Here is a 12,207-nt window from a genome sequence, read left to right on the forward strand (position 1 = left end):
TAATTCATTCTGGAGGTCCGTTCTTAACCTGAAACTGTTCTTAACATGAGGTACCAATTTAGCTAATGGGGCCTCCCGCTGCCACAGCACCGCTGCCACCACACGATTTCTGTTTTCATCCTGAAGTTAAGTTCTTAACCCGAGGCACTACTCCTGGGTTAGTGGAGTCTGTAACCTGAAGCGTTTTTAACCCGAAGCATTTGTAATCTGAGGTACCACTGTATAGTGGAACCTTGGTTCTCAAACTTAATCCATTCCGGAAGTTCATTTGACTCCCAAAATCGTTCAAAAACCAAGGCACGGCTTCTGATTGGCTGCAGCATCTTCCTGCACTCAAGCGGAAGCCATGTTGGATGTTCGGGTTCCAAAAAACATTCGAAAACCAAAATACTTACTTCCAGGTTTTTGGCATTTGGGAGCAGATTTATTCATCAACTAAGCCGTTCAAGAACCAAGGTTCCACTGTATATGGCAAGTTCTGATTTTACCACACTGATTGCTTTTCGAGACCATTATACCATGCAACTATTGGTTTGTTTGTTTTTTAAAAAAAGCAATTTATTAAATTTTTCAAATAAACACATTAAACAAAACATTCAACAACAAACACAACACACACAATTTTCCTCTTTTTAACATCTATTGCCCTATCTCGAATTCCCAATGCTCTGCCGAGCTTTGACTTCCCTCCCTCCCGTCATTTGGTTTTCTTATCAACTCTTATCTCGCAGTTCCTTTACTCCTTCTATTTAAAGTCATTTCGTAGGATTTATTTCAATCCTGCAAGTGTCTTTAAACTTCTACAATTCCTCTCCATATAGTCCACAAATTTACTCCAGTCTTTTTGGAACTTTGCCTCTCCCTGGTTTCGGATCCTGCTAGTCAGTTTTGCTAATTCCGCATAGTCTATCATTTTTGTCTGCCACTCTTCGATCGTCGGTAACTCCTGAGTTTTCCATTTTTGGGCTAACAAAGTCATTGCCGCAGTTGTCACATACATAAATAATACTTGATCTCCTTTTACAATCTCTTGTCCTATATGACCCAATAAAAAAGCCTCCGTTTTTTGGGGGGAAAGTATATTTAAAAATCTTTTTCAATTCATTGTATATCATTTCCCAAAATCTTTTAACTTTTTCGCATGTCCACCACATATGATAAAATTCACCATCCTTCTCTTTACATTTCCAGCATGTTTTACTACTCATTCTATACATCTTAGCTAATTTTACTGGTGTTAAATACCATCTGTACATCATCTTCAAGACATTCTCTTTCAGGGCAGTACATGCAGTAAATTTCAATGTTTGATTCCACAATTTCAACCACGCATCATATTATACCCAAAATCTTTTGCCCATTTTATCATCACATCTTTTGTCAGTTCATCCTTCGTATACCATTCTAACAACAAATCATACATTTTTGACAACAATTTTGTTCTGCCTTCCAACAATTCTATTTGAAATTTGGACCTTTTATCTTCAAAACCTATTTTTTAAATCATTTATAAACACATCATTTACTTGGTGATATTGCAACCATCCAGTCAGAAATTCTTTAATTTCATCATAGGGTTTCAACTTCCATCCCTTTTCTGATTTCCTCAATATCTCCTCGTAGGTGGCCCTCCTCCCCTCCATATTTATCTTTTTAACCGTCAACACCTCCACTGGTGAAACGCACCATGGGGTCTTGGTTTCTAACAGCAATTTATTTATTTCCCACACCTCATATAAAGACCTCCTTATCACATGATTTGTAAAACCTTTCTGAACTCTTTTTTTATCATACCAAAGATATGCATGCCAACCAAATCTGTTGTCGCATCCTTCCAAATCTAATAAGTTTGTATTTCCCAATGTTATCCATTCTCTAAACCAACAGAGACAGAACGCCTCATAATATATCCTCAGGTCCGGCATGGAGAATCCAATATACCATGCAACTATTGAATGGGGTGTGGGAAGAGAAGGGGAGACTCCTCAGGAATCCCTGTAAATTGGGTCTGAGAGTTTCTGGGCATGAAGAAACCATCCAGCGACTCATTTTGCAGTCCAAAGGGAAAACCATGAAGGAGACTCCTTGAAAGGCTCCATATGCTTCCATATTGACAGGATTGCGCTTTTAGTGTTTTCCATTTCAGTTTGCTATCAGATGGTTCCTGCATTTCAATTCAACTACTACAGTGGTACCTCAGTTTATGGACTTAATCCGTTCCAGAAGTCCGTCCTTAATCCGAAACCATTCTTAAACCAAGGCAAGCTTTCCCTAATGAGGCCTCCCGCCGCCGGTGCCCCTCCACCGTTCGGCTTCCATTCGTAGACCAAGGTAAAGTTCGCAAAGCAGAACACTACTTCTGGTTTTGCGGAGTTCATAAACCGAATACAGTAGTTCGTAAAGAGGGCTGCTCTTAAGCCGAGGTACCACTGTATTTTAAACTGCCTTTTGTTCTATTGTGTAGTCTGTATTATGTGCTAAAGTTTATTTTTTAAAAAATGTTTTTAACGTTTAAATGTTTTTTAAATGTTGCTTTCTGTGGGTTTAACAGAAACAGGAATCGGGTCGGCACTTTATGATGTGGAAACATGCCAGATCACCGCAATAATTAATATAGAGCAGAGCTTTCCAAACTTTTCATGCTGGTGACACACATTTTAGACATGCATCATTTCATGACACAGAAATTCAGGGTTGTTTTTTTTTACTAGCAAACTGGAGGTTAAACTAACTTCCTTTCCAGCCCCAGGAGGGGGGCAGGGAGCATTTGCACGACACACCTACACACTGCAGCCAACATGCTAATGTGTCGTGACACTCAGTTGGGAAAGCTCTGATATAGAGCTACCAATATTTGCAGTGCATTAGAAATACTTCAGATGTTTTGGACTGTAAGTCCTGCCTGCCCCAGCCAGGATACAGTGGTGCCTCGCTAGACGAATTTAATTCGTTCCACGGGTCTTATGACGAAAAATTCGTCTAGCGAATCCCATAGGAATGCATTGAATTTTTTTTGATTTTTTTTTTTGCCCATAGGAACGCATTAATTGAATTTCAATGCATTCCTATGGGAAACCGCGATTCGCTAGACGAATTTTTCGTAAAACGAATTCGTCTAGCGAGGCAACCTCCACTAGAAAAAACCTTTCGTTAAGCGGAAATTTCGTTAAGCAGGGCATTCGTTAAGTGAGGCACCACTGTATACTGAAAAGGCAGAGAAGCATCCTTTGGATGCTTTCCTATGGGAAGGCTGACGACAAGGCTCCTTTATGCTCTTTATCAAGTTCTTAAGTAGCTATAATGATATGTTGTCATGGGGGCTGAGAGCCTTTCAGCAACAACAGACTTCCAGATAACAACAACAGAGTACTGGTCTCTGTCTTCTACTGACAGCATTCATCAGAAAACAGCAGGAAAATGGGGGGGGGGGTTAACATTTCTGAAATGAAAGCCATGAAATATGATGGATGATGCCTTCCTGCAAGAATTAGCAAAAGAAGAAGGAAAGACCAGGGCAAAAGGTCAGAGCCACTTCGGTCCTGCAATTACTGGATCTTCATTAAGCCCCCCGGAGAAATAAAGAGAATTCAACCCAACCTTCAACACAAGGGCAAAGTTAAATTACTGATTTAAATACCTTTCAAGGCATAGAAGAGGGGGAAAGAGATTTTACCAAAATGCCTGAAATCTAATCATAGAGGTAGAAATATAATCTAAGGTGCTTTAAAAAACAGAAAGCACTATATGATTAATAAAATTAAAGAAGGGCCCCTTGTCCATTGATTTGCAACCTAATGTAATATTTGGGATTCCTATGGTGGTAAGTAAAAATAGTGCTAGCAATCATCCGCTACATCTTGGTGGGCCTGATCCAGGAGGTGCATCCTTCTTTGAAGATTCTGTCCCATTCTTCCCAATATGCATCATGCAAAAGTTAAGGGCATGTGTCTGCTTTGAATTTCTATGCTGCGGCCAGGACACATTTCAGCCGATTTGGAGCCCTTGTCACAAGGCTTTCCCTGCAATGCCAATACCCGCAACTCATCTTATTTCCATTTTCACTTTCCCAGCAAAGGCTGGGGAAAAAATGAGATCAGATTCATGGTCTTCCTTCAAAAATAGTACAAAGGTAAAAAAGAGAAAAGAAAAAGAGGACTTACTTGAATCTGGCATCTACTTCCTCAACGGCTTTTTGGTATTGCTCCGTGGTGACTTTATAGAACTGCGAACTCTAGAAATACAGAGAGAGGGAGAGAAATGAGGGTGAACAAGCAAAGAAGTGCATGCCAAATGAGAAAAGCTTTTTTTTCGGGGGGAGTTTAGTAATTCGTGAGGCCCTAACGAGACATCCACAGCTGCTCTCATTCCAAGTCCGACAATTACTAACAGAATCTCGTTAAATTTGCCGCTACTCTAAGTGGTGAAAAACTTACTGGGTGGAATTCAGTGTCACCTTATTATGACTGTTCCGTCAGTGCAAGTATTTCTGCTTGCCAGATGGAACAATCTTCCCTCTCCTGCCCCTATGCACTGTTTGGGGGGGGGGTCTCCTAATCTGGGGGGTGGCACAGGGAGGGCCAGAAGGAGAGGGGAGAAAGCCCTGTTGCGGTAGGACGGCTCATTGCACTAGTTGAATTCAGCCCATTGCCTGGAAAGTAGATAACCAATTTACAGCGGTACCTCTGGTTAGCAACTTAATTTGTTCTGGAGGTCCGTTCTTAACCTGAAACACCACTTTAGCTAAGGGGCCTCCTGCTGCCGCCGGAGCACAATTTCTGTTCTCATTCTGAAGCAAAGTAAGCAGAGTCTGTAACCTGAAGCGTTTGTAACCTGAAGCGTTTGTAACCCGAGGTACCACTGTATTCCTAATCATTCCCACATCCAGCTTCTTCAGACGTGCTTTTCTCCCATCCTTCTGCTCCTCCCTACCTGTTTTCCTTGGTCCTCTTTCCCCTCTGCTTCTTGTTTCCTAGGCTCCCCACTTCCATCTATTTTCTGCTTCTTCTGCCCTCTGTCACTGGGCTCCCCTCTACCTGTAACATCCATGGCATTCGGGGCTCATGTCTCCTTGTCTTCCATTCTGACTCTGCTCCCCAGCCTTGCTCTCAGCTTTGTGACATCAGAACAGTTCAGCCAATGGCAAGATCAAATGCTCACAGCAGCTTCTACTGCTTTCTCTATTGCCCATTGCTAGAGCTTGCCGGGTTGTTGTTTTTTACAAACTTATATAACCATGAGAGGGAGAGAGAGGGAGTGGAGCTTTGCTTTAGTTTTACTGTATAGTTAAAATAATCTCTGTGCATAATTGGACCCAGAAATGGCACCCACATATAAACCTGGGAGGAGGTGGGGAGGGCTTTTGCAGAACCTCCCAACTGCTTGTGCCTCTCAAGGGGGACATGCTTTGCAGAATCAGAATTACTGCGTGGCAGAACCACACATTCTATCTCTACACATGTCGTGAAATGCCATCTGCAAAGTGAGGCTGGGGAAGGCAATTTTTAGTGGGGAAAGTGGTCCAATGAAGGCTCTGCAACCGCATCACTGCTCAGAATCTGCCACCCTCTGTAACAAGAAGATCCCAAACCCATCTTTCCAACCCAGATGTGGAACTCTAGCTGGTGGTTGGGGCAGGAGGGCAAAACTTCAAGGCAGATTAAAAACCGTGCCGCTAATTGTAATGAGGCCTAGAAGCTGGTTGCTAATTTAATGCAAACAACAGCTGGATTGCTTATCCATAATGCCGGGGGCATAGAAAGTGGATACAGAACCTAACCCAGGCACCCCCAAACTCGTCCCTCCAGATGTTTTGGGACTACAACTCCCATCCTCCCAAGCTAACAGGTCCAGTGGTCAGGGATGATGGGAACTGTAGTCTCAAAACATCTGGAGGACTGAGTTTGGGGATGCCTGATCTAACTCATCCTGCCTTGATGCAGGGGCTACATACGAGGTGATTAAAGGTTTAGAAGGCAAGTTGCAATAGCTGGCCTGTACCAACATGGTGATTAAAATAGCACCTCTGTATTACACCATGATGCCTTATGCATTTCGTATTTATATAGACTACACTTCACGCATAATAAACAGACACCATGCTAGAACCCTGCTCTCAGCACTCTTTAAATGAGACTAGCTAATTTTTAGATTGGGATCTGCATATGCATTTCTTCTCTGTGCCCTGCTACAATCTTCATGGTCAACCAAGAATGTCCTCTTGGACCAAACCATAGTAAACATAATCCTTGCTATTAGAGACCCCTTTTATGTAGTGCATGGGTAGGCAAACTAAGGCCTGGGGGCCGGATCCAGCCCAATCGCCTTCTCAATCCTGCCCGTGGATGGTCCGGGAATTAGCATGTTTTTACATGAGTAGACCATAAAGAAGGCTGATCGCCGAAGAATTGATGCTTTTGAATTTTGGTGCTGGAGGAGACTCTTGAGAGTCCCATGGACTGCAAGAAGATCAAACCTATCCATTCTGAAGGAAATCAGCCCTGAGTGCTCATTGGAAGGACAGATCCTGAAGCTGAGGCTCCAATACTTTGGCCACCTCATGAGAAGAGAAGACTCCCTGGGAAAGACCCTGGTGTTGAGAAAGTTTGAGGGCACTAGGAGAAGGGGACGACAGAGGACCAGATGGTTGGACAGTGTTCTTGAAGCCATCAACATGAGTCTGACCAAACTGCGGGAGGCGGTGCAAGACAGGAGTGCCTGGCGTGCTATGGTCCATGGGGTCACGAAGAGTCGGACACGACTAAACGACAACAACATGAGTAGAATGTGTGCTTTTATTTAAAATGCATCTCTGGGTTACGGTATTTGTGGGGCATAGGATTTTTCCCCCCTTCAAAATATATTCCGGCCCCCCACAAGGTCTGAGGGACAGTGGGCCGGCTCCCTGCTGAAAAAGTTTGCTGACCCCTGATATAATGCATCACTTCCATTAAGCAAACCTGATAACAAACCTGTAAAGGAGACCAGTATTATTATGATCCTATTATGGACTGGGGGCTGAAGACAAAAGAGAGCACTTTGCTTAAAGTCATCCAGCAACTCCTTGGCTAAAGCTAGACCAATGGTGGAAACTTCCAGCTTAATTCTATCCTATATGCTTCAGAGACGGTTACATGATAAATCCTCCCAACAGCAACAGTAATAATCTAGCAGTAAACATTATCACGTTCCAAGTATCCCCACCTCACATCACTGGCTGCCACGCGGGTAAAGGAACTCACAATGTCCATGTGGTAAATATTATCAGACATTTGGCTTGGGGAGAGCTTACTTATGGGGGACATCATTTTTTGAGACATCTCTATGGCTTGCAAAATGGGTATTCTGTCCCTCGGGCACCAGCTTTCTTAAACTGAAAATCCCCCAGAGTTTTTGAATCAGCAGGTAGAAGCTTTAAACCTCAAGACACCCTCCTGCCTATCAGATCAAAACCACGGGTATGTAAAGTCAGAAGAAGGAAACATCACAAGACATTTTCTTTCTACTTGTGCCATGTTAGAGCAGAAGACAGGCAACAGGAAACAAGAGTGAAAGAAACTACTCCATCTGAAAAGGTAAAAGGACAGATATTTAATCATCTGAGCCTGTGTCTTATGCACTACCAGGCAGTTCTGAATTCGCTGGGGATCTACAAAAATCATTGGAAAAATCATTAAGCTGAGAAGAAGGGCAAGATTGTGTTTGGAGCCTCACACTTTTTACGCAAATTATAATAAATTGTGTAACAGATACCACAGTCAAAAGGGCACACAAATATTTGACAGAACATGGTGGTCTCTCAACTCGGAGCTTGCTCCTGCGATCCAGACCTAATAACTCATTTGTCTGCGGACCCAAGTTCCAAGCATGTGATTTTGGGGGTAGTTTATTTTTTAATAAATCATTGTTGGCTGCTAAGAAAATGAAAATGAAATCCTCTTCACACTGCTGACCCCCACTGCATTTAGCAATCTCGCTCGCCCAATGACAGTCACATCCAGGTTCCTCAGATACAGATAAAATCAATAGGGATGTGATTAGACAAGCAGACGGACGACAATGCACATACGGACAGGTCACCATTTGAGATGATGAATAGTCCTCTATCAACCAACAGTCCCCTCTGATGCTAACATTTACTATAATCTTATTTGGGCAGCGATTTATCTTTCTTGTGCCTGATCAATAAAGATGAACACAACAGTTGTAAGGATCGATTGCAATTTTTTATCATTTTAAAGCATGAAGGCACATTTCTGACACAAAGGCAATATTCATAGTGTAGTTGTTCAGCTTTTTCTTTCTTTCTTTTTAAATCTGCCATTTGAGCGAGCAGCTGAGTCGCTACACGTTGAGAGGCTTTAATCTGACTGCAGACTATCAAGCAGCCGTTTATCAACTTAGATTCAGTTTAGCGTGGCTTTCAAATGGCACAGCTTTCGCTTGAAGTTGTGTAAAGTATGTACGCACACACCACATATGCAGAGTGGTGTGCAGCAAATGAGCAAATGGGCTTTCATTGTCTAACGAAATTCTTTATTTTAAAGAGAAACTCCAGAACTATGCAAACATTAGCTAGAAATGATCATAGTTGCTTTAATGGACTGTCCATTAGAAACTGCTTTACTGTACAGGTTCTAATGTACTGCCAGAGAAATGGCTTTTCGCTTCTCGGCTGGTTAATTGAAATTGCCACTTAACAGGATGATAAATTGTGGGGATATATTAGCTTTAGGTCAGGGTAAAGAGGGGATCAAGGGTTCCATCCTGAAATGGGCTCTGGAACCCTTCCCCAAAACAGTAGGATGGAAACACGCAAGGTCTTCACATTTTCCACTTGTGGCATACGAACCAGAGACAGAGTATTAAATACAGAACCTAATGTGCAACAAATTCCAAACGTGCAAGAGACAAAAACTGACCACAGGCTGTCTTTTTGGATGCACAATCACATGCTGGGCCCTACAGTTTTAAAAATTCCCTGCATTTTAGATTCAACTTGCAGGGCAAACTATGTTAAAGAATTGCTGGCCAAAATGGCAGACATTTCCAGGTGGAATATATTTCAGTGGAACAGAAGGAGGGAAAAGGTACCCATGGCTCAATTTACTAGCACACCTTTGCAGCATGACAGCCGCCAGAAAAACAAGCCGCATGGGTCCTCTTCTCTTAGGAGAGCAGTGTGTGTGAAGCAGCACTTCATGAGGTTGCTGCCATTTTATTTTTGCCTCGTAAATACAACAGAAAAGCCAATTTTATAGCAATTTTCATCTTATAGTATATTACAAAATTGCATGTTGACACAATCAGAGCAAACCTAATGAGAAAGAAATGTGGTGGCATGCAGCTACTACAAATGCCTTTACACCAGAATATCAACTCAGTGTTTCTTCTACGGGAGCTTGCAGGGTATGCTGTAACAGAGCAACGGGCAAATCTTCTACTCTTTCAGTTCTGATGGGACTTGAGATTGTAACAGAACCTGAAGGTGGGGCTGGAGGGATAACAAGCAAGGAAACAGCCTGCACACCAACAGGAAGCTCTGGCAAGGAACGCTGGGGGAAACCAACTAGATCAGCCAGGAAGCATATGAGCAGCGATAGGCCTATTGTACTGCTTAAGCCTCTGTAAAGGTTTTCAGATCAAGCTCCCTCTATGACTAAGTGTTACTGAGTGCTCACTAGAAGGACAGGCCCTGAAGCTGAAGCTCCAATACTTTGGCCAACCCATGAGAAGAGAAGAATCCTTGGAAAAGACCCTGATGTTGGGAAAGATGGGAGGGCACAAGGAGAAGGGGACAACAGAGGACGAGATGGTTGGACAGTGTTCTCAAAGGTACCAACATGAGATTGACCAAACTGCAGGAGGCAGTGGAAGAGAGGAGTGCCTGGCGTGCTCTGGTCCATGGGGTCACGAAGAGTTGGACACGACTAAATGACTAAACAACAACAAAAGCTCTACTGCTCCCATGCTAGACCGTCTTTTCTTCGCCATCCCATTCCCCTCCTCCTGTGCCCCATAGCTCAGCAAGGTCCAACACAGGTAGATAAAAGTGATCTACTTGGCATTGCGTGCTTGGACGTTCAGAAAGCGCTTCTTCGCAAAGTGCTTGGTTCAGCTACGGAATATCCGCAATAAGCAGTGATGGACACCAACTTGCATGGCTTTAGTTGGATAGCTCAGTTGGTTAGAGCATGGTGCTGATAATGCCAAGGCTCCAGGTTTGATGCGACAGCTGTGTATTCTTGCATTGCAGGAGGTGGGACTGGGTGATCCTTGGGACCCCTTCCAACTCTATAATTCTAAAAGATAAATTCATGGAGGATAAGGCTATCAATGGCAAGTACCCAAAGTGGCTATGAGCCACCTACACTGTTAGATTTAGTGTGCTTTTAAATGCCAGTTACTGGGAATCCCAAAGAGGGAAAGTGCTCTTGTGCTCAGGTCATGATTTGGGGCTCCCCATGGGCATCTGGTTGGCCACTATGAGAACAGGATATTGGATTAGATGGGCCACTGGCCTGATTCACAAGGGCTCTGCTTATATTCTTCCCACATTTTTCTTTCTCCGATTTCAGTACTGTTGTTTCCTCTGTTACCGTACACTGTTTGCAAGTTATACTCAAGTGACTTACATTCATTCATTTACTTATTCATCATTCATTCAGATAATAGATCCTCCCAAAGCAGCTTAATAATAAGTAATTATTAATTACTATTGTTTTATTGTTTTGTTGCCACATTATTTCATTGCCAACTCCTTTGGGAAGATCTGTGACCCTGAAAAGTGGCACAGAAATAGTTTAAAGAAAGCACATAATTTAGCTCGTTAAATATAAATCAGGGGAGCGGGGAAGAATAAAACCTTTTAAGAATTCCAAAGTCAGCGCCTGCATTCCCAGCCCATGATATCAGCAACCTCAGCTCATCCCATCTGAAAGCCAACTGGGAAAGAAAAGTCTTTGGGCTCACCAGAAATAAAGGCAGGAGCCAAACACAACTCTCATGGAAGAGATTTCCATAACACACAGTGGCTCGTGGGTGGGTGGGGTATTCAATATATGTTTTTTTTCCTGCGTTAAAATACTAGTACTGGAAATAAATAAATAACCACTGAAAAACCCCTCTATTGTGTGTCCGTCATTCTAAATCTATTCACTGGCATTGGCAGACCCAGAGGAAAGGTCTCAGAATCCACTCCTGGGCAAGTTATATGGGTGCAAGTGGTTCTTGAATGCCTTTCTCAGACACTGTGATTTATTGAAAACGGGCCTCTTTTTCGATAAAGCTGTGGCAAGGGTTAAGTTAAAAACAAGTGAGGAGCTACTTCACCCAACCAACTTCTGATGTGGAACGAAGCTCACTGGCTTCCATTTAAAAAGTAATGTATGAATCACACCTTCAATGGGACATGCTCTACAACATCCTCGGGGGGGGGGGGGGAGGTCCCAGCAGAAAATGTTACAAGGTCAGTTGATTTCTCAGTGTTTGGAAACTCAGCAAGTATGTGTGTCTTTAACCTAAATTGAATATCATCTCAGGGTGCTTCATTAGAAAAGGTGCTAAAAGATCTCATGTCCTCTAAGCAGACGAAAGGTTATCACCATTGAAATGCATCTGAGTCCTCACTTGCGCTTCACAGAAACAGCTGCTGGAACAACCTTTACTTCAGAGACAGAGTGTATCTCCTTTCCGTTGTGGAAGTTTGAACTCTTATGCCTCATATTACAACAAATTCAGATGAAGTTTATGTTCACACTTTTAACTCACTCTGTGTGGGGATTGGCGAAAACCCACTTTACCAAATAAAAACTCTTAATGACAAATGGGAGTCCCCCTTAGGGTGGACAGGGGACCTTCAGGGTCAACAGACTGACATCAGAACCTACAAAAGGTCACTGAACTTGCAAGTTTACTGTACAGGGAAACAACTAGAGCACCATCACATGTGACAGAGACACACCTGTCTACCTGGTGAAACACATACCGTGTTTCTCATATTATAAGACACGTCTTATATTTATTTTTTCCTCAAAAAAACACACTATGGCTTATTTTCAAGGGATGTCTTATTTTTTTCCTCCTCCTCCTGCCGCGGCCGGCATTGCTGTTGCTCCTATCACTATGTCTTATTTTCGGGGTATGGCTTATATTCCTTGAATGCTTAAAAATCCTGCTATGGCTTATTTTATGGGGATGCCTTAAAATATG

At 42.8% G+C, this 12,207-nt stretch overlaps 1 protein-coding gene across 1 annotated transcript in view; it reads right to left on the minus strand.

Annotated features, from left to right (window-relative positions):
- The window catches only part of CHCHD3 (coiled-coil-helix-coiled-coil-helix domain containing 3), a 205,755-nt gene that overhangs the window by 48,413 nt on the left and 145,135 nt on the right, over window positions 1-12,207 (minus strand). The window contains exon 6 of the mRNA XM_035127990.2: window positions 4,161-4,231. Coding sequence (XP_034983881.1) covers window positions 4,161-4,231 — 71 coding nt within the window. The remainder of the gene's footprint in view (window positions 1-4,160; window positions 4,232-12,207) is intronic.

This window comes from Zootoca vivipara, chromosome 10 (assembly GCF_963506605.1).
Source record: "Zootoca vivipara chromosome 10, rZooViv1.1, whole genome shotgun sequence".
In the NCBI taxonomy this organism is placed as follows: domain Eukaryota; kingdom Metazoa; phylum Chordata; class Lepidosauria; order Squamata; family Lacertidae; genus Zootoca; species Zootoca vivipara.